Source organism: Procambarus clarkii, chromosome 69 (assembly GCF_040958095.1).
Source record: "Procambarus clarkii isolate CNS0578487 chromosome 69, FALCON_Pclarkii_2.0, whole genome shotgun sequence".
In the NCBI taxonomy this organism is placed as follows: domain Eukaryota; kingdom Metazoa; phylum Arthropoda; class Malacostraca; order Decapoda; family Cambaridae; genus Procambarus; species Procambarus clarkii.
The window spans coordinates 5,786,006-5,810,456 of NC_091218.1; the positions used below are offsets into that span (position 1 = coordinate 5,786,006).

General features: G+C 41.1%; 1 protein-coding gene across 2 annotated transcripts in view; it reads left to right on the forward strand.

Moving 5' to 3' along the window:
* LOC138355921 (tripartite motif-containing protein 59-like) overlaps positions 1-21,890 on the forward strand; it is a 60,704-nt gene extending 38,814 nt beyond the window's left edge. For both annotated transcript variants that reach the window (XM_069311470.1, XM_069311471.1), the window contains exons 3-4: positions 20,264-20,965; positions 21,451-21,890. In XM_069311470.1, the coding sequence (XP_069167571.1) occupies positions 20,264-20,965; positions 21,451-21,642 (894 nt within the window). In that variant the 3' untranslated portion in view covers positions 21,643-21,890. The remainder of the gene's footprint in view (positions 1-20,263; positions 20,966-21,450) is intronic.
* Positions 21,891-24,451: the final 2,561 nt, after the last annotated feature.

The following is a 24,451-nucleotide window of genomic DNA, read 5'->3' on the forward strand; positions in this document are numbered from 1 at the left end:
CTGAGAATATTGCCCACGATTTTTTTAAAAAATGGCGTCTGTTTACAAGAGCCCTGAGGAAGCTTCTGTGAACCCGGCTACACCGCGGGCCATTTGAATCGGGTCTGGCACCCTATGGCGTATATATACGCCATGCGCACCGTGGGACATGTTACTCAGGGCGTATATATACACCATGCGCAGTTTAAGGATTAAACTCTGTTTAGTGTTTGCAAGTTATAGTTGTGTGTGTGTAAACTAAAGTCTTTGAAAATGTAATAGGTTATTACGAAACGCGTTCAAGTGTCGCGTCAAACTAGAAATAAAAATAAATTTTGGAGAATTTATTTTTCAATTACCATCAACAGTGAAAAGAAATATAAGAAATATTGAGAAAATTCGTGTTAGAATTATTAATCTTACTTTTTCGGTCATATTTAATAATATATGTCTACAGGAAAGACTGCTACCAAAATATATATATATATATATATATATATATATATATATATATATATATATATATATGTGTGTGTGTGTGTGTATCACGAAAAATAAACACGTGATTAAAAATGTGACAATGTCAGACCACGGAGGAAAAATGAAACAGGAATTTCCTTAAGTACTTTCGTATATTAATACATCTTCAGAAGGAGTGAAGATTAATACATCTTCACTCCTTCTGAAGATGTATTAATATACGAAAGTACTTAAGGAAATTCCTGTTTCATTTTTCCTCCGTGGTCTGACATTGTCATATATATATATATATATACAGTACAACCTCGATTCAACGTACCCCGATTCAACGAATCTCCGGCTAGTTCGCACACTTTTCAGGCCGAATTTACTCACTCGGTTTGACGAACAATGGTTCGCCGAAGCGAGGGATGTTCGGATTTGCTTACGATGTCCAGACAGAGTTCACAGACTGGTGGAAAACTTTCCCATTCTATAACAGATTACAATTAATAATTCTCTCATATGACAAGTTGGATCACACAAGTGGATCACACAAGTGGACCACACAAATGGACCACACATGTGGACCACAAGTGGTCCACAAGCTTACGATTTTGGGACAGAGTTCACAGAGTGGTGGAAAACTTTCTCATTCTATCACAGATTACAATTAATAATTCCTTCATAAGAAGTTGGATCACACAAGTGAACCATATGAACCAAACACCAGCCAAAATGGTCCACACAAACACCAGCCAAAATGGTCCACACAAACATCAGCCAGAGTGATCCACACAAGTGAACAACTGAGTTTCCATGATTTTCGTTCACTGATTTGGGGCACACGTATCTTTGTACATTAATTTAAAGGATGAAGCGTGATTACCTAGCTACATGTGGTAAAATCTCCTTATAGACATTTTCTGTGATGAAACAAGATGAGTGAGGGTGGACAGATAAGAGAATACTGTACTGTAAACCTCACTTTACAGTGAGGTTTCACTCACTTTCGTCTGTGTGTCATCATAGTTCAGTGACCCATGACTTTTGAAAGTTTCATATTAATAAATAATTTCTAAAACCAGTGTTTTAATAGCTTTTTATTATCCTAATTAAACTAAACTAAATAAAAACCGAAAATATGCTGTAACATGATAGACATCTGCTCTTTGAGAAATTACTGTATGTTATTGGAACAACTCTAGCGTGAGTGGACGGGTCTAATCCCTGTACACACACCATGCTTGTTTCATCCTGCCCTCCCTCTCTCCCCCTCCCTCCCTCCCTCCCTCCCTCTCTCCCTCTCTCTCTCTCTCTCTCTCCCCCTCTATCTCTCTCTCTCTCTCTCCCCCTCTCTCTCTCTCCCCCCCTCTCTCTCTCCCCCCCTCTCTCTCACTCTCCCCCTCTCTCTCTCTCCCCCTCTCTCTCTCTCCCCCTCTCTCTCTCTCTCTCTCTCTCTCTCTCTCTCTCTCTCTCTCTCTCTCTCGCTCTCTCTCTCTCCATCCATCCCCCTCCATCCATCCATCCCCCTCCCTCCATCCATCCATCCCCCCTCCCTCCATCCATCCATCCCCTCCATCCATCCATCCCCTCCCTCCATCCATCCATCCCCTCCATCCATCCCTCCATCCATCCATCCCCTCCCTCCATCCATCCATCCATCCCCTCCCTCCATCTATCCATCCATCCCCTCCCTCCATCCATCCATCCATCCATCCATCCATCCCCTCCCTCCATCCATCCATCCCCTCCCTCCATCCACCCATCCCCTCCCTCTATCCATCCATCCATCCATCCCCTCCCTCCATCCATCCATCCATCCATCCCCTCCCTCCATCCATCCATCCATCCCCTCCATCCATCCATCCATCCCCTCCCTCCATCCATCCATCCCCTCCATCCATCCATCCATCCCCTCCATCCATCCATCCATCCATCCATCCCCTCCCTCCATCCATCCATCCATCCATCCCCTCCATCCATCCATCCATCCATCCCCTCCATCCACCCATCCCCTCCCTCCCACCATCCATCCCTTCCCTCCATCCATCCATCCATCCCCTCCCTCCATCCATCCATCCCCTCCCTCGATCCCTCCCTCCCTCCATCCATCCATCCATCCCCTCCCTCCATCCATCCATCCCCTCCCTCCATCCATCCATCCATCCCCTCCCTCCCTCCATCCATCCATCCATCCCCTCCATCCATCCCCTCCATCCATCCATCCATCCCCTCCCTCCATCCATCCATCCCCTCCCTCCATCCATCCATCCATCCCCTCCATCCATCCCCTCCCTCCCTCCATCCATCCATCCCCTCCCTCCCTCCATCCATCCATCCATCCATCCATCCCCTCCCTCCATCCATCCATCCATCCCCCCTCCATCCATCCATCCATCCCCTCCCTCCATCCATCCAAATTGAAGAAACAAATCAAGTTAAAAAAAAAAGTTAACTGGGTCAGAGTTAGGGTTATCAGCGAGTCAGTCCCTTCACCACCACCGACACACCTCCCCCCCCCCCACCCCTACAGCCCATACACACACACACACCCTCAAATCATCCATCCCTCCCTCCATCCTACCATCAATCCATCTCCATCCTCTCCTTCCCTGCCTCCCTCCCAAGCTCTGCCTGCCTCCCTCCGTGCCTGTCTCCCTCCGTGCCTGCCTCCCTCCCTGCCTCTCCCTTACAAGCTCTGCCTGCCCACCTCCCTCCCAACCTCCCACTGATTTGTGGCAGACGTATCTTTGTAAATTAATTTAAAGGCTGAAGCGTGATTAGCTAGCTACATGTCATAAAATCTCCTTATAGACATTTTCTGTGATAAAACAAGGTGAGTGAGGGTGGACAGATAAGGGAATACTGTTCTGTAAACCTCACTTGGTTTTCCTTCGTCTGTGTCGTTATAGTTCAGTGACCCATGACTTTGAAAGTTTCAGACTAATAAATCATTTCTAAAACCAATGCTTTAATAGCTTTTTATTATCCTAATTAAACTAAACTAAATAAAACCGAAAATATACTGTAATATGATAGACATCTGCTATTTGAGAAATTATTTGTTATTGGAACAACTCCAGCGTGAGCGAGTGGACGGGTCTAATCCCTGTACACACCATGCGTTTCTCGTTTCAATTCGTCGCCACAGTTCAGTGACTACGGCTTCGAAATAATAAAATTAATAAATCATTTAATCAATGGTCATTTAACAGATGATGAGATTATACAAAATGTTACTGGCACTGTTGACGTTCCCAGCACCAGCACAGCCGTACCCAGCACCAGCACAGCCGTACCCAGCACCAGCACAGCCGTACCCAGCACCAGCACAGCCGTACCCAGCACCAGCACAGCCGTACCCAGCACCAGCACAGCCGTACCCAGCACCAGCACAGCCGTACCCAGCACCAGCACAGCCGTACCCAGCACCAGCACAGCCGTACCCAGCACCAGCACAGCCGTACCCAGCACCAGCACAGCCGTACCCAGCACCAGCACAAAAGCAGCTGAAGCCAACACAGCAGCAGCGAGCACCAGCAAAGCTGATGCAAACATCTAAAAACATCGTGTGTGAAGTGAACAATTAGAATAAGTGTTAAATTCAAGTGTGTACATAGTGTTAAAATTAAAGTTGCAATAATTCTAATGTACAATAGTTTTCAAGAACTGTATTGTAGTACTCAACATACAGCAAAACCACTTTTAATAATACAGTGCTAACGGCTTAATGCACTGCAGTACCTATTTACTGTAGAGCATTCACAACTTCACAAAACTTCAAGATGGACATAACTCCAACAATAAGGTAAATACATGAATTACAGAATTTTTAGTAGAGTAGTAAAATATAGGTACAGTAAGTAATATGATACAATGCATTTTTATTGTGTACAAGAAAAAAAAAAGACACTGACGCAAACGCCTCTTCAAGGTCACCTCTTGCAACGAATCCAACGCTCCAACGAACTGGGGTTGGTCCCATATAGTACGTTGAATCGAGGTTGTACTATATATATATATATATATATATATATATATATATATATACAGTGGCACCTCGCATAACGATCGCCCCAAAGACGAACATTTTGGGTAACGAACGGCGCGATCAGTGTCAAATCGTCCCGTATGACGAACGCTGGTTTGAGTAACGTCAACACCAAATGGTGGGGTCGCGCTGCTTCTTGCACATTCTTAGACGCCTCCGACGATGCACATAAATTATGTTGTTCTTGTTTAAAGATGCTAATGATGCTGGGATATAAAAGGGTGACTGCCGAGATGTTGCAAAGCATTGACGTTTTTGCAGGAAAAAAGAAATAAAATGTCTGATATACAACAAATGTCAAAAAGGTTCGTTCGTTGTTCGGCAGGTAGGCTGCTCCATGTTTCTTACATACAAAAAACGTAAATTATAAAAAAAATGAAGAATTTTGAAAACCAGTACAAATGTCAAAAAGGTTCGTTCGGTGGTCTACAGGTCGGCTGCTCCATGTTTCTTAAATAAAAAAAAAACGAAAAATAAAAGAACTATTGAAACAATTTGAAAAATGGACAAATGCCATAAAGGTTTGTTCAGTGTTTGTCGGGTAGGCTGCTCCATTATTGAGACGTAAGTGACAAATACAAAACAAATGGAACACATTTGAAACAAAGAAAGATTGTCATAATGGAGCAGCCTACCCGACAAACACTGAACGAACCTTTTGTTTTAACGAATATGAAAGACTAGGGCTGTTGGCTGGGTTAGTACTGCCTGAGCAACCATTTGTAGCACACGTGCCTCTGGCTCTCAAACACCTGTCCCACACGGTGTTGAAAGACTGCGCTCAGTCGGTGCAATTCAGACCCCTATTGTTTGAAGAACATAAGGGTCATAACATTGGTGAAGCTAGGCGCAATAAGGGCTTAACACAACGGTCGGATGCCAGTGATGCAGCACCTATGAGGATGATACAGCGAGCGTATCCAGTTGTAGCTCTGAGCCCCACCCTTGCCATCTCCAATTTATATAGATGATACATAGATGAATCGTTTTCTGCGTTCAATGATGACGCATCTGATACAAGTTGCATAGATGAACAGTGTTAGCGGCTTCCATGGTGGTGGTGTTCATTGATATTTTCAAGAATACCTGAATCTCTTCCTGACTGATGGACACTCTTTGAGGCTAGCTGAATCTCTTCTTGACTGATGGACACTCTTTGAGGCTAGCTGAATCTCTTCCTGTGTGGGACCTTACAAAGCGATCTTTTCAAGACTACCTTACAAATTGAGCTTTTCCTATAATCGTTTCAATACTACCTTATGCTTTACAAGCTTGGCTACATACCACCTACAAGTACTAAAGCCAAGGGTGCACACGAGTTCGTTATTTGCAAGCACACAGAACGATGAAACAGGAAACGAAAATCTATCTGTAGCTGGTGCAAGGAGAACAAAGTCGCGCTGTGTACCATGGACTACTTCGTTGACTATTACGCACCTCCAAAGTACTGAGTGTGTAATACTGTGTGTTACTGTGTAAATAGTATGTGAAACTGTACATATTGTAATTTTAGTGAATTTTTACCACGTAATATTGTGACTAAACATTTATTGTGGACACATTACTGACACATGTATCACAGTTTCATGGAAAATTATGAACATTCTACTGTATACATATTGTAAAGGTCACAAATATGCATCATATACGATAAAAGAAACAAATAAAACCGCATTGGAAATGTATAGAAAAAATATTTGAAAATATATTTGTGGCAACATGCAGTGCTTGAATGGCCTGCGCGACCGTGTCTGGGAGCTTCACACACGGGCGACCAGGCCCTGATGAAATCACAGCGCACCTTGTCCACGCCCTCACACCCAAAGTAAGTGGAATTTGGTAATTATTTTTACATAGACATGTTCAGGGACGGTAATTTATCATTTTGCAAAGAAAAATGATATTTTGGGGAACATTTGATGTAATGCACACTGGGGGAATTTCACAATAAACACAGTGCATCACACTGGTTACATGGGGCACACTTGTTTTGTATGACGTCCGTTTCACATGACGAACATGGAACGGATTAAATTCGTTATGTGAGGTACCACTGTATATATATATATGTCGTACCTAGTAGCCAGAACATACTTTTCTGCCTACTATGCAAGGCCCGATTTGCCAAATAAGCCAAGTTTTCATGAATTAATTGTTTTTCGACTACCTAACCTAACCTAACCTAACTTTTTCGGCTACCTAACCTAACCTAACCTATAAAGATAGGTTAGGTTAGGTTAGGTAGGGTTGGTTAGGTTCGGTCATATATCTACGTTAATTTTTACTCCAATAAAAAAAATTGACCTCATACATAATGAAATGGGTAGCTTTATCATTTCATAAGAAAAAATTTTGAGAAAATATATTAATTCAGGAAAACTTGGCTTATTAGGCAAATCGGGCCTTGCATAGTAGGCTGAGAAGTGCGTTCTGGCTACTAGGTACGACATATATATATATATATATATATATATATATATATATATATATATATATATGTCGTACCTAATAGCCAGAACGCACTTCTCAGCCTACTATTCAAGGCCCGATTTGCCTAATAAGCCAAGTTTTCATGAATTAATGTTTTTTCGTCTACCTAACCTACCTAACCTAACCTAACCTAGCTTTTTTTGGCTACCTAACCTAACCTGATCTATAAATATAGGTTAGGTTAGGTTAGGTAGGGTTGGTTAGGTTCGGTCATATATCTACGTTAATTTTAACTCCAATAAAAAAAATTGACCTCATACATAGAGAAAAGGGTTGCTTTATCATTTCATAAGAAAAAAATTATAGTAAATATATTAATTCAGGAAAACTTGGCTTATTAGGCAAATCGGGCCTTGAATAGTAGGCTGAGAAGTGAGTTCTGGCTACTAGGTACGACATATATATATATATATATATATATATATATATATATATATATATATATATATATATATATATATATATATATATATATATATATATATTAGTATATTTTGGTAGCATTCTTTCCTGTAGACATATATTATTAAATATGACCGAAAAAGTAAGATTAATAATTCTAACACGAATTTTCTCAATATTTCTTATGTTTCTTTTCACTGTCGATGGTAATTGAAAAATCAGTTCAACAAAATTCATTTTTATTTCTAGTCTGACGCCACACTTGAACGCTTTTCGTAATAACTTATTACATTTTCAAAGACTTTAGTTTACACACACACAACTATAACCTGCAAACACTAAACAGATTTCTTACTATGCTATAATTCAAATGGCTTTTCATTTTATATACCTGCATTTGGGTGAGGTGATATGTTACAACAGTTTTGGATGAAGTGAAAACAAACTTTCAACACAAGATAGAACACGAAATATTGGGTAAAGTTAAAGGGGAAGAATGGAAGTAAATGCAAAGGGCCTATTGGCCCATATTTCTTGATGCTTCTATATTGGTGCGGAGTCTTGAAGTGGGTAGAATATAGTTGTGCATTAATTGGCTGTTGATTGCTGGTGTTGACTTCTTAATGTGTAGTGCCTCGCAGATATCAAGCCACCTGCTATCGGTGTATCTATCGATGATTTCCGTGTTTTTTGTTAAGACTTCTCTGGTGATGGTATGGTTGTGGGAAGAGATTATATGTTCCTTAATGGAGCCCTGTTGCTTATGTATCGTTAATCGCCTGGAAAGAGATGTTGTTGTCTTGCCTATATACTGAGTTCTTTGAGGCTTACAGTCCCCAAGTGGGCATTTGAAGGCATAGACGACATTGGTCTCTTTCAAACCATTCTGCTTTGTGTCTGGAGAGTTTCTCACGAGTAGGTTGGCAGTTTTCTTGGTTTTATAGTAAATCGTCAATTGTATCATCTGATTTTTGTCTGTAGGGATAACGTTTCTATTAACAATATCTTTCAGGACCCTTTCCTGCGTTTTATGAGCTGTGGAAAAGAAGTTCCTGTAAAATAGTCTAATAGGGGGTACAGGTGTTGTGTTAGTTGTCTCTTCAGAGGTTGCATGGCGTTTCACCTTCCTTCTTATGATGTCTTCAACGAAACCATTGGAGAAGCCGTTGTTGACTAGGACCTGCCTTACCCTACAAAGTTCTTTATCGACTTGCTTCCATCCTGAGCTGTGGTTGAGAGCACGGTCGACATAAGCGTTAATAACACTCCTCTTGTACCTCTCTGGGCAGTCACTATTGGCATTGAGGCACATTCCTATGTTTGTTTCTCTAGTGTAGACTGCAGTGTGGAAACCTCTGGTCCTTTCCATGACTGTTACATCTAGAAATGGCAGCTTCCCATCCTTCTCCATCTCGTAGGTGAAACGCAACACAGAATTCCGCTCAAATGCGTCCTTCAGCTCCTGCAGATGTCTGACCTCAGGTACCTGAGTAAAAATGTCATCAACATACCTGCAGTATATGGCCAGTTTCAAGTTCATGTCGACTAAGACCTTTTGTTCGATGGTACCCATGTAGAAGTTCGCAAACAGAACACCTAGGGGAGAACCCATAACGACCCCATCTACTTGCTTATACATGTGCCCATCCAGGCTCAAGAAGGGTGCCTCTTTAGTACAAGCTTGGAGTAGTTTAATTAGAATGTTTTCTGGTATGTCAAGAGGAGTACAGGTCAGATCACGATACACTCTGCCCGCTATATATATATATATATATATATATATATATATATATATATATATATATATATATATTATATATATATATATATAATATATATATATATATATATATATATATATATATATATATATATATATATATATATATATATATATATATTATTAAATATGACCGAAAAAGTAAGATTAATAATTCTAACACGAAATTTCTCAATCTTTCGTACATTTCTTTTCACTGTTGGAGGTAATTCAAAAATCAATTCTCCAAAATTCATTTTTATTTCTAGTCTGACGCGACACGAGCGCGTTTCGTAAAACTTATTACATTTTCAAAGACTTTAGTTTACAAATACACAACTGAATAGAACTTACGCATCTCCGATTTTGTTTATATCTACATTTGAGTGAGGTGGATGGGGTGAGGTGGCATTAATAGGGTATTAATTTCATCAACACAAGACAGAACAAGAGGTGGCATTAATAGGGTATTAATTTCATCAACACAAGACAGAACACGAAACAATGGGTATTGAAATGGAAGTGATTGTAGAAAGCCTATTGGTCCATATTTCTTGATGCTTCTGTATTGGAGCGGAGTCTTGAGGTGGGTAGAATATAGTTGTGCATTAATTGGCTGTTGATTGCTGGTGTTGACTTCTTAATGTGTAGTGCCTCGCAAACGTCAAGCCGCCTGCTATCGCTGTATCTATCGATGATTTCTGTGTTGTTTACTAGGATTTCTCTGGGGATGGTTTGGTTGTGGGAAGAGATTATATGTTCCTTAATGGAGCCCTGTTGTTTATGCATCGTTAAACGCCTAGAAAGAGATGTTGTTGTCTTGCCTATATACTGGGTTTTTTGGAGCTTACAGTCCCCAAGTGGGCATTTGAAGGCATAGACGACGTTGGTCTCTTTTAAAGCGTTCTGCTGTGTGTCTGGAGAGTTTCTCATGAGTAGGCTGGCCGTTTTTCTGGTTTTATAGTAAATCGTTAGTTGTATCCTCTGATTTTTGTCTGTAGGGATAACGTTTCTATTAACAATATCTTTCAGGACCCTTTTCTCTGTTTTATGAGCTGTGGAAAAGAAGTTCCTGTAAAATAGTCTAATAGGGGGTACAGGTGTTGTGTTAGTTGTCTCTTCAGAGGTTGCATGGCGTTTCACTTTCCTTCTTATGATGTCTTCGACGAAACCATTGGAGAAGCTGTTGTTGACTAGGACCTGCCTTACCCTACAGAGTTCTTCGTCGACTTGCTTCCATTCTGAGCTGTGGCTTAGAGCACTGTCGACATATGCGTTAACAGCACTCCTCTTGTACCTGTCTGGGCAGTCGCTGTTGGCATTTAGGCACATTCCTATGTTCGTTTCCTTAGTGTAGACTGCAGTGTGGAAACCTCTGCTCTTTTCCATGACTGTTACATCTAGAAAGGGCAGCTTCCCATCCTTTTCCATCTCGTAAGTGAAACGCAGCACGGAACTCTGCTCAAATGCCTCCTTCAGCTCCTGCAGTTGTCTGACATCAGGTACCTGTGTAAAAATGTCGTCAACATACCTGCAGTATATGGCCGGTTTCAAGTTCATGTCGACTAAGACTTTTTGCTCGATGGTACCCATGTAGAAGTTTGCAAACAGGACACCTAGGGGAGAACCCATGGCGACCCCATCTACTTGTTTATACATGTGCCCATCCGGGCTCAAGAAGGGTGCCTCTTTAGTACAAGCTTGGAGTAGTTTCCTTAGAATATTCTCGGGTATGTCAAGAGGAGTACAGGCTGGATCACGATACACTCTGTCGGCTATCATCCCGATTGTCTCGTCCACAGGTACGTTGGTAAACAGAGATTCTACGTCCAACGAGGCTCTTATCCCTGTGGCCCGTGTGCCCCGCAGTAAGTCAACAAATTCCTTTGGAGACTTAAGGCTGAAGGCGCAAGGAACATAAGGAGTCAGCAGGCCGTTGAGTCGCTTCGCCAGTCTGTACGTGGGTGTGGGTATCTGGCTAATGATTGGCCGAAGTGGCTTTCCAGGCTTGTGCGTCTTGACATTTCCATACGCATATCCAGGTTTATATTCCCCAATGATCTTTGGCAGGTGGAGTCCGGATTTCTTGGCGTTCACAGTTTCGATGATACCACTTCTCTTTAGAAAGAGAAGTGGTATCCATAGTGTTACAAGGCATGGGGAGGCAGCCAGCTCAGACAAACCAGCCGCTGGACGATTTATTGACGAATTTAAAGAGTTTGCAGAGGCTGAGGGATACCTACCGCAACAAGTGTTTAATTGTGACGAAACAGGACTGTTTTGGAAAAGAATGCCTAAGAGGACATACATTACCAAGGAGGAAAAATCCTTGCCTGGACACAAGCCTATGAAAGATAGGTTTACGCTTGTGCTGTGTTCAAATGCGAGTGGCGATTTGAAAATTAAACCCTTGCTAGTGTATCATTCTGAAAATCCAAGGGTTTTCAAACAGTATAAAGTGCAGAAAACCCATTTGTGTGTGATGTGGAAGTCTAATAAAAAAGCATGGGTGACTAGGCTTATTTTTTCGGAGTGGGTGAATGAAGTGTTGTGCCCTGCCATAGAAAAATATCTGCAGGAGAAACATTTGCCACTCAAAGCCGTGCTTCTCCTCGACAATGCTCCTGCTCATCCTCCAGGCTTGGAAGATGATTTGTTGCCCAGATACAATAAATTCCTCACAGTTAAATTCCTTCCACCTAACACCACTCCTCTAATTCAGCCTATGGACCAGAAAATCATAGCAAATTTTAAGAAACTTTATGAAAGGGCACTTTTCCGGAAATGTTTTGAAGTGACTGAAGCCACAAACCTCACCCTCAAAGAGTTCTGGAGACAGCATTTTAACATTTGTAGTGCTTTAAAACTCGTTGACAAAGCCTGGCAAGAAGTGACTCAAAGAACCCTGATCTCTGGCTGGAGAAAATTGTGGCCTGAATGTGTGAGAGAACTAGACTTTGAGGGGTTTGAGCCTATAAATGATGCGCCTATTGTTGAGGAAATTGTTAGTCTAGGCCAGCAAATGGGCTTGGAATTGGATGGTGATGATGTGGAGGAGTTGGTGGAAGAACACAACGAAGAACTGACCACCGAAGAACTCCTAGCCCTTCAACAGGAACAGCAAGCCAACGCAGCAGCGGATGATTCTGCAGTGGAGGAGGAGGTGGCAGCAGCAGCAGCGAATGTCCCTTCTGCAGTAATTAAGAAGGTGTGTCAGATGTGGGAAGAGATTCAAACAATTGTTGAAAAGACTCACCCAGAGAAAGCTGTAGTAGGCCGTTGTCTTAATCTTTTCAATGACAATGTGATGCCTTACTACAGAGAGAGCTTGCGAAGAAGGGAAAAGCAAGCTTCCATGGACAGATTTGTGGTGAGGAAATCGAGCAGTGAGCCTCAACCAACACCTAGTGGCACTCAGATAAAACGTCCCAGGGAGAGCACACCAGAAAGGTCCTCACTGCCTGATGTGATAATCGAAGGGGACTCCCCTTCCAAAAAGTAACTCCTCTCCTCCTCCCCCCTCCTCACCATCTTCCATATGCCTACAGCACTCGACAGCAAGGTAAGTAATAACTGGAACATAGTTTTGTAGGTTTATTTAGATGAATTAGGTATAAAAATTTAGTTTGATGTGTGTTTTTTGGGGTAGTCAGGAACGGATTAATTCATTTCCCTTTATTTCTTATGGGGAAATTAGCTTCGGAATGCGAGTTTTCGGAATACGAGGCGTCTCCAGGAACCAATTAAACTCTTAAACTGAGGTATGCCTGTATATATATATATATATATATATATATATATATATATATATATATATATATATATATATATATATATATATATATATATATAAACTGAAAACTCACACCCCAGAAGTGACTCGAACCCATACTCCCAGAAGCAACGCAACTGGTATGTACAAGACGCCTTAATCCACTTGACCATCACGACCGGACAAAATGAGGTGATAGCCGAGGCTATTTGAACCACCCCACCGCCGGCACTCGGATAGTTATCTTGGGCATAGCATTTTACCAAATCACCTCATTCTTTGGGGCACACGTGAGGAACACAAATGCGAACAAGCCTGAATGGTCCCCAGGACAATATGCAACTGAAAACTCACACCCCAGAAGTGACTCGAACCCATACTCCCAGAAGCAGCGCAACTGGTATGTACAAGACGCCTTAATCCACTTGACCATCACGACCGGACAAAATGAGGTGATAGCCGAGGCTATTTGAACCACCCCACCGCCGGCACTCGGATAGTTATCTTGGGCATAGCATTTTACCAAATCACCTCATTCTTTGGGGCACACGTGAGGAACACAAATGCGAACAAGCCTGAATGGTCCCCAGGACAATATGCAACTGAAAACTCACACCCCAGAAGTGACTCGAACCCATACTCCCAGAAGCAACGCAACTGGTATGTACAAGACGCCTTAATCCACTTGACCATCACGACCGGACAAAATGAGGTGATAGCCGAGGCTATTTGAACCACCCCACCGCCGGCACTCGGATAGTTATCTTGGGCATAGCATTTTACCAAATCACCTCATTCTTTGGGGCACACGTGAGGAACACAAATGCGAACAAGTCTGAATGGTCCCCAGGACAATATGCAACTGAAAACTCACACCCCAGAAGTGACTCGAACCCATACTCCCAGAAGCAACGCAACTGGTATGTACAAGACGCCTTAATCCACTTGACCATCACGACCGGACAAAATGAGTTCAAATAGCCTCAGCTATCACCTCATTTTGTCCGGTCGTGATGGTCAAGTGGATTAAGGCGTCTTGTACATACCAGTTGCGTTGCTTCTGGGAGTATGGGTTCGAGTCACTTCTGGGGTGTGAGTTTTCAGTTGCATATTGTCCTGGGGACCATTCAGGCTTGTTCGCATTTGTGTTCCTCACGTGTGCCCCAAAGAATGAGGTGATTTGGTAAAATGCTATGCCCAAGATAACTATCCGAGTGCCGGCGGTGGGGTGGTTCAAATAGCCTCGGCTATCACCTCATTTTGTCCGGTCGTGATGGTCAAGTGGATTAAGGCGTCTTGTACATACCAGTTGCGTTGCTTCTGGGAGTATGGGTTCGAGTCACTTCTGGGGTGTGAGTTTTCAGTTGCATATTGTCCTGGGGACCATTCAGGCTTGTTCGCATTTGTGTTCCTCACGTGTGCCCCAAAGAATGAGGTGATTTGGTAAAATGCTATGCCCAAGATAACTATCCGAGTGCCGGCGGTGGGGTGGTTCAAATAGCCTCGGCTATCACCTCATTTTGTCCGGTCGTGATGGTCAAGTGGATTAAGGCGTCTTGTACATACCAGTTGCGTTGCTTCTGGGAGTATGGGTTCGAGTCACTTCTGGGGTGTGAGTTTTCAGTTGCATATTGTCCTGGGGACCATTCAGGCTTGTTCGCATTTGTGTTCCTCACGTGTGCCCCAAAGAATGAGGTGATTTGGTAAAATGCTATGCCCAAGATAACTATCCGAGTGCCGGCGGTGGGGTGGTTCAAATAGCCTCGGCTATCACCTCATTTTGTCCGGTCGTGATGGTCAAGTGGATTAAGGCGTCTTGTACATACCAGTTGCGTTGCTTCTGGGAGTATGGGTTCGAGTCACTTCTGGGGTGTGAGTTTTCAGTTGCATATTGTCCTGGGGACCATTCAGGCTTGTTCGCATTTGTGTTCCTCACGTGTGCCCCAAAGAATGAGGTGATTTGGTAAAATGCTATGCCCAAGATAACTATCCGAGTGCCGGCGGTGGGGTGGTTCAAATAGCCTCGGCTATCACCTCATTTTGTCCGGTCGTGATGGTCAAGTGGATTAAGGCGTCTTGTACATACCAGTTGCGTTGCTTCTGGGAGTATGGGTTCGAGTCACTTCTGGGGTGTGAGTTTTCAGTTGCATATTGTCCTGGGGACCATTCAGGCTTGTTCGCATATATATATATATATATATATATATATATATATATATATATATATATATATATATATATATATATATATATACATACATATACTTGCGATAATTTCGAGTTACGATGTAAATTTAATTGAAAAATGAGACTCGACATCCGATGGTGTCGTCGACTTACGATATTTGTTGGTACACTTTCAGGTCTACCGAGCGCGTGGTTCCCAGTCACGCGGCCGACCTGCCTCAGTTTACTACAGCTGCCCGCTTAGTGACGATCGCGCCTATAAGAAATTCCGCTTTTGTGGTGATTTTTTGGCATTTTGAACATTAAAGTAATTATTATATACCTTGCCATGAGTCCCAGGAAAGTCAGTGGTAAGGCTCAACATATGAAAACCCATGTAAGGATGAGCATATAGCAGATACAAGAGTACAGAATGTCTCTTCCTCAACAATTAAGAAAATGTGTGCAGCATGTGAAGAATTGCAAACCTTTGCTGAAACGACTCGCCTAAATCAAGCTGCAGTAGGTCGTTGCCTTAACCTATTCAATGACACTGATGCATCATTACAGACAAATGTTAAAATTAAGGGAACAACAAATGCCTCTTGACAAATTTGTAGTGAGACAAACAAGCACTGAATCATAACCAGGTTCTAGTGGTATTCAGGCAAAACGTAGGAAAGAGAGTACCCTAGAGAAAACATCACTGCCTGATGTGATAATGGAAGGGGACTCCCCTTCCAAACAGGAACAACTCTTCCTCCCCCCTCATCACCATCTTCCATAGGCCATCAAGAGCCCTCCATAAAGGTAAGAGACACTTTGGTACTGTATTGTAGTTAGAAAAAACATTGTATTCAGTATAAAATGTATTTGTATGTTAATATTTTTAGGGTGGGGAACGGATTAATTCAATTCCCTTTATTTCTTATGGGAAAAATAGCTTCGACTTACGATATTTCGACTTACGATCCGTCTCTGGGAACGGATTAGCATCGGAAGTCGAGGCCCCATTGTGTGTGTGTATATATATATATATATATATATATATATATATATATATATATATATATATATATATATATATATATATATATATATATATATATAACTCGGTGTAAATGCTCAATGCATTTACACCGAGTTTTCCCACATAACAGGGCTCGATTAAAGAACACCAGAGGTCCTTCATCATCTCATTGCCTGGGAGAGAATGGAGTTCTGTGGGTTAAATACCCCAGAATTCCTACCTCTCTTTATGGCTTTGAAGTATGGTGCAATGGATACAGTGTGTACCTGCCACTCTGTGGGCCAGGGTTCGAGTCTCCTGGTGGGTTGAGTGTTAAAAAGTTATAAACTTCAGCTTGCGAGTTATATAGGCAAGTCTGTGCATATATATGCCCGAAACGCTTTGCGTAATAGTGGCTTTAGGCATTGTATGTACTAGCTCTACCTATAAGTCAAACAATCCTTGTAAATATTTATTGTATGTATGTACCTTACCTAAATAAAATTGTATTGTATATATATATATATACTACTATATATATATATATATATATATATATATATGTCGTACCTAATAGCCAGAACGCACTTCTCAGCCTACTATTCAAGGCCCGATTTGCCTAATAAGCCAAGTTTTCATGAATTAATGTTTTTTCGTCTACCTAACCTACCTAACCTAACCTAACCTAGCTTTTTTTGGCTACCTAACCTAACCTTACCTATAAATATAGGTTAGGTTAGGTTAGGTAGGGTTGGTTAGGTTCGGTCATATATCTACTTTAATTTTAACTCCAATAAAAAAAAATTGACCTCATACATAGAGAAAAGGGTTGCTTTATCATTTCATAAGAAAAAAATTATAGTAAATATATTAATTCAGGAAAACTTGGCTTATTAGGCAAATCGGGCCTTGAATAGTAGGCTGAGAAGTGAGTTCTGGCTACTAGGTACGACATATATATATATATATATATATATATATATACAGTGGTACCTCGCATAACGAATTTAATCCGTTCCACGTTCGTCATGTGAAACGGACGTCATACAAAACGAGTGTCCCCCCATGTAACCAGTGTGATGCACTGTGTTTATTGTGAAATTTCCCCAGAGTGCATGACATCAAATGTTCCCCAAAATATAATTTTTCTTTGTAAAATGATAAATTACCGTCCCTGAACATGTCTATGTAAAAATAATTACCAAATTCCACTTACTTTGGCTGTGAGGGCGTGGACAAGGTGCGCTGTGACGTCATCAGGGCCTGGTCGCCCGTGTGTGAAGCTCCCAGACACGGTCGCGCAGGCCATTCAAGCACCGCGTGTTGCCACAAATATATTTTCAAATATTTTTTCTATGCATTTCCAATGCGGTTTTATTTGTTTCATTTATCGTATATGATGCATATTTGTGACCTTTACAATATGTATACAGTAGAATGTTCATAATTTTCCATGAAACTGTGATACATGTGTCAGTAATGTGTCCACAATAAATGTTTATTGTCACAATATTACGTGGTAAAAATTCACTAATATTACAATATGTACAGTTTCACATACTATTTACACAGTAACACACTGTATTACACACTCAGTACTTTGGAGGTGCATAATAGTCAACGAAGTAGTCCATGGTACACAGCGTGACTTTGCTCTCCTTGCACCAGCTACAGATAGATTTTTGCTTCCTGTTTCATCGTTATGTGTGCTTGCAAATAACGCACTTGCGTGCACCCTTGGCTTTAGTACTTGTAGGTGGTATGTAGCCAAGCTTGTAAAGCATAAAGTAGTATTGAAACGATTATAGGAAAAGCTCAATTTGTAAGGTAGTCTTGAAAAGATCGCTTTGTAAGGTCCCACACAGGAAGAGATTCAGCTAGCCTCAAAGAGTGTCCATCAGTCAGGAAGAGATTCAGCTAGCCTCAAAGAGTGTCCATCAGTCAGGAAGAGATTCAGCAAGCCTCAAAGAGTGTCCATCAGTCAGGAAAAGATTCAGGTATTCTTGAAAATATCAATGAACACCACCACCATGGAAGCCGCTAACACTGTTAATCTATGCTACTTGTATCAGATGCATCATCACTGAACGCAGAAAACGATTCATCTATGTATCATCTATATACATTAGAGATGGCAAGGGTGGGGCTCAGAGCTACACCTGGATACGCTTGCTGTATCATCCTCATAGGTGCTGTATCACTGGCATCCGACCTTTGTGTTAAGCCCTTATTGCGCCTAGCTTCACCAATGTTATGACCCTTATGTTCTTCAAACAAAAGGGTCTGAATTGCACCGACTGAGCACAGTCTTTCAACACCGTGTGGGACAGGTGTTTGAGAGCCAGAAGCACGTGTGCCACAAATGGTTGCTCACGCAGTACTAACCCAGCCAGCAGCCCTTGTCTTTCATATTCGTTATGGCAAAAGGTTCGTTCAGTTTTTGTTGGGTAGGCTGCTCCATTATGACAATCTTTCTTTGTTTCAAATGTGTTCCATTTGTTTTGTATTTGTCACTTACGTCTCAATAATGGAGCAGCCTACCCGACAAACACTGAACGAACCTTTATGACATTTGTCCATTTTTCAAATTGTTTCAACAGTTCTTTTATTTTTCGTTTTTTTTTTTTTTTTTAAGAAACATGGAGCAGCCGACCTGTAGACCACCGAACGAACCTTTTTGACATTTGTACTGGTTTTCAAAATTCTTCATTTTTTTATTATTTACGTTTTTTGCATGTAAGAAACATGGAGCAGCCTACCTGCCGAACACCGAACGAACCTTTTTGCTATAAGGCAAATGAAAAATAAATATTGAACACATTTGAAGAAAGGAAAATGTCATAATGGTTTATTCAGTGTATGTAAGGTAGGCTTCTCCATTATTGAGACGCAAATGACAAATAAAAAACAAATGGAACACATTTGAAACAAAGAAAGATTGTTATAATGGAGCAGCCTACCTGCCGAACACCGAACGAACCTTTTTGACATTTGTTGTATATCAGACATTTCATTTCTATTTTCCTACAAAAACGTCAATGCTTTGCAACATCTCAGTAGTCACCCTTGTATATCCCAGCATCATTAGCATCTTTAAACAAGAACAACATAATTTATGTGCATCGTCGGAGGCGTCTAAGAATGTGCAAGAAGCAGCGCGACCCCACCATGTGGTGTTGACGTTACTCGAACGCTGTGGTGTTGACGTTACTCAAACCAGCGTTCGTCATAAGGGACGATTTGACGCCGATCGGGCCGTTCGTTACCCAAAATATTCGTCTTTTGGGGCAATCGTTATGCGAGGTACCACTGTATATATATATATACATATATATATATATATATATATATATATATATATATATATATATATATATATATATATGTATATATATATATATATATGTATATATATATATATATATATATATATATATATATATATATATGTATATATATATGTATATATATATGTATATATATATGTATGTATATATATATATATATATATATATATATATATATATATATATATATATATATATATATATATATAATACTGTACTTAGTTTATAAATCAAATAGATAAGATTTGGTGGTCTTATCACCACCAAATCAACTAAGTCCAGATTTGTGTGAGACCAGTAGTCAATTTATCCATCATGGTTATGTTTGGTGAAGAGTATCACTCCATCTCAACAGTCCTGTAACGTAATTGTGTGTTCCCATAGTAAGTGTAAAATAAAATAATCCAAAGTTGTTCAATAAAACCCATGTGTTAAGATGTAACCCACAGTGTACTTATTGTCCAACTTAGACTAAGAATACTTGATCCTTCCCCCATTATCACATACGATACATACATTTCCTTCCATTATTCATAATAAAGTAAGGACGTGTTTTGTTAGTCTGTACTCTCAGGTATGGCTTACAAACAGCCCTGCTACTGCAATATGTTACCAAAATATATGATCCCATACTCCGGGATATGTTTATAAAAAATATTGGCCTTGCTGTGAATGTGTTAATCTGTCAGTAATATTAACCCTGCTTTGAAATAGCTAATGCAATGAATGTATAAAAATAATATGTAATTTGTATTAGTAAATAAAGTACTGTAATATTAGTTTTAGTTGTAAATACATCTAGCAAACTAAATATTCTTTTCCACAGGATAACAAGCCAGAGGAATGTTCAGTGTGTTTTAACGATTATGACGAAAATCAGCTACGACCTCGCACACTGCCATGTGGCCACACATTCTGCTGCCAGTGTATTGACAATGCTATCAAGAATGGTAAGCTGACCTGCCCCAGCTGCCGTGCTGAGCACGCTGCCACAGCCTCTACTCAGTTCCCAATTAACTATGCTGTGGAGGCTTTTGTTAGGAAACTAAAAAATACCCAGCTAACAACTGAGGAAGTAGTGCCAGCAAAACCTTATGAAGGTCCCGCCAGAGGCATCAGTAAGACATTACGTTCCATGGTGCAGGAGCAGATGAGCAGCATCAGCTGCCTCATTATTAGCTGTGAAGAGGTACTGTCCCAGCTGGGGGAGTACCAGGGGCAGCTGGGGGACTGGAAGACTCATCACCTCCAGCTCCAGGACAGACTCTATGCTCTGGTAGAGCAGAATAAGTCAGCAATGAAACTCTTGGAACTGGAGGATACCAGTGTGGGAGATATGACAACACAAGGAGAGGAAGGGAAGACTCAGCTGCAGGCCATGTTGGGGAACCTCGACACAGTCAACACTCCACAGGAGGTTGGCACAACCATAGACACAGCTGATGAGTACAAGATGAAGGTAGAAGATTGGGTCCGGAAGTGCCAGGAACTCTTCCCAGATGTCAAGACTGTCCACACCTCAGTGAAGGTACGCTGCTGAAGGTCACATTGTTCTCACCCAACTGAGTGTAGTATTGCCTCTATATAAACACTTTTGACATGGAGACACATCAAGATGAGAGTTGACTTTATATATAGGAAACTTTTTGCTCTAACACCTGAAACATTTTTATTAATAAAGTCAACTGTCATCTTGGTGTTTCTCTACACTGTGGTCAGTGTAGAGAAACACTATTACTTATATTTTTCAGTTACTTTACTCAGAGCCTGATGCTTCATTATAGTCCAGTTACTTTACTCAGAGCCTGATGCTTCATTATAGTCCTGATACTTTACTCAGAGCCTGATGCTTCATTATAGTCCAGTTACTTTACTCAGAGCCTGATGCTTCATTATAGTCCAGTTACTTTACTCAGAGCCTGATGCTTCATTACAGTCCAGTTACTTTACTCAGAGCCTGATGCTTCATTATAGTCCAGGTTCCACCATTAATGTTTGTGTTGGTAATGACAGGTGCAGGAGACCATCAGGGAGGCCCTGGAGATGATGACCACAGAGACAGGTGCCACAGCTGACCCCTTACACCTGGGAGACTCAGCCTCCAGCATCATGAATAAAGTTCAGGAAATCACTGGAGAGATCCCCCAGAAGCAATTAACAGTAAGTTTTTTATTTTCTCTCGTGGTTCATATCACAAGATATTGAGTTGCGTTTTGAGGAGAGGAAGCCTGTTCTTAGGTTTATGGAGGTTCCCCAAGGTCAACAACTGACTTTCTCTAACATACAATACACAATAGTTGCCTAACTCCTGGTAAACATTTACTGGTAGGTGAACAACAGAAACAGGTGAAAAGAAACATGTGAATCATTTCCATCCTGCATAAAGATTGAACCTGTGATCCTCTGTTGAACCCGGGATCCTGGCCCCCACACAGAGGCGCAGAGAGCAGGTCCCAGCAAACACAAATCATCTACACAACGTTCGCCTATCTCTTCCCATAGGTGTGGGAATGATTTGCATTGAGAATGGTGCAGGAGAGCCTTTGAGAAACTTTTACTCAAAAAATCCAAACACAAAGGTTTAATTATAAATTGTTTTTCTACAATTATTTTCTTCCAAATGTAAAATCAAATAGTTTTTACATGTTTAAATATAAAATTTATGTTATTTTTTTGTAAAATTCATTAATAAATTGTGAATGATATATATTGGCTGAGTGAAACCTTTAAAATCCATTTAGTTATAATATGAACAGAAAAAAGTAGTTTTCCAAATTTTCTAAAAATCGCTCTTTTTAACACAATTTGACTCCTTATGCATTCCACTAAACACTAATATCATGTTTAAATATATAATTTATGTATTATTCCCTAAGATAATTTATATAAATTTTAAAAGTTGCTGGAAAGTGGTGAGAACGAATCTGAAAACGTTTTGTTGTCTTATATTGGCGTGTTCTTATTAACTAGAGTGAGTAAGAGTGAGCGAGAGTGGGTAAGAGTGAGTAAGAGTGAATGAAGGTGAGTGAGAGTGCCAGAGAGTGTGTAAGTGTGAGTAAGAGTGAGTATAAGTAAGAGTGAGTAAGAGTGACAGAGTGAGTAAGAGTGACAGAATGAGTAAGAGTGAGAGTAAAGTGATTGAGAGTAAGGGTGAGTATGAGAGTAAGAGTGATTGAGAGTTAGTGAGAGTAAGAGTGATTGAGAGTAAGAGTGATTGAGAGTAAGAGTGATTGAGAGTAAGAGTGATTGAGAGTAAGAGTGATTGAGAGTAAGAGTGATTGAGAGTAAGAGTGATTGGGAGTAAGAGTGATTGAGAGTAAGAGTGATTGGGAGTAAGAGTGATTGGGAGTAGGAGTTAGAGTGAGAGTAGGAGTAAGAATGAGAATAAGAGTGATTGAGAGTAAGAGTGAGTAAGAGTAAGAATGAGAGTAAGAGTGATTGAGAGTAAGAGTGATTGAGAGTAAGAGTGATTGAGAGTAAGAGTGATTGGGAGTAAGAGTGATTGGGAGTAAGAGTAAGAGTGAGAGTAAGAATGAGAATAAGAGTGATTGAAAGTAAGAGTGATTGGGAGTAAGAGTAAGAGTAAGAATGAGAGTAGGAGTGATTGAGAGTAGGAGTGATTGGGAGTAGGAGTGATTGGGAGTAAGAGTGATTGAGAGTAAGAGTAATTGAGAGTAAGAGTGAGAGAGTGAGTATGAATGGGTAAGGGTGACTGAGAGTGAGTAAGAATGACAGAGTAAGAGTGACAGAGAGTAAGAGTGACAGAGAGTAAGAGTGACAGAGAGTAAGAGTGACAGAGAGTAAGAGTGACAGAGAGTAAGAGTGACAGAGAGTAAGAGTGACAGAGAGTAAGAGTGACAGAGAGTAAGAGTGACAGAGAGTAAGAGTGACAGAGAGTAAGAGTGACAGAGAGTAAGAGTGACAGAGAGTAAGAGTGACAGAGAGTAAGAGTGACAGAGAGTAAGAGTGACAGAGAGTAAGAGTGACAGAGAGTAAGAGTGACAGAGAGTAAGAGTGACAGAGAGTAAGAGTGACAGAGAGTAAGAGTGACAGAGAGTAAGAGTGACAGAGAGTAAGAGTGACAGAGAGTAAGAGTGACAGAGAGTAAGAGTGACAGAGAGTAAGAGTGACAGAGAGTAAGAGTGACAGAGAGTAAGAGTGACAGAGAGTAAGAGTGACAGAGAGTAAGAGTGACAGAGAGTAAGAGTGACAGAGTAAGAGTGACAGAGTAAGAGTGACAGAGAGTAAGAGTGACAGAGAGTAAGAGTGACAGAGAGTAAGAGTGACAGAGAGTAAGAGTGACAGAGAGTAAGAGTGACAGAGAGTAAGAGTGACAGAGAGTAAGAGTGACAGAGAGTAAGAGTGACAGAGAGTAAGAGTGACAGAGAGTAAGAGTGACAGAGAGTAAGAGTGACAGAGAGTAAGAGTGACAGAGAGTAAGAGTGACAGAGTAAGAGTGACAGAGAGTAAGAGTGACAGAGTAAGAGTGACAGAGTGTAAGAGCGACAGAGTAAGAGTGACAGAGAGTAAGAGTGACAGAGAGTAAGAGTGACAGAGAGTAAGAGTGACAGAGAGTAAGAGTGACAGAGAGTAAGAGTGACAGAGAGTAAGAGTGACAGAGAGTAAGAGTGACAGAGAGTAAGAGTGACAGAGAGTAAGAGTGACAGAGAGTAAGAGTGACAGAGAGTAAGAGTGACAGAGAGTAAGAGTGACAGAGAGTAAGAGTGACAGAGTAAGAGTGACAGAGTAAGAGTGACAGAGTAAGAGTGACAGAGAGTAAGAGTGACAGAGAGTAAGAGTGACAGAGAGTAAGAGTGACAGTGTAAGAGTGACAGAGTAAGAGTGACAGAGAGTAAGAGTGACAGAGAGTAAGAGTGACAGAGAGTAAGAGTGACAGAGTAAGAGAGTGAGAGTGATTATGAGAGAGTTAAGAGTGTGAGGTGTGTGAGTGTAGCAGGCCAGGGAGGCAGGATGTGTGGTCACAGGCGAGGCCTAGGCCTCGTGATCTCTAATG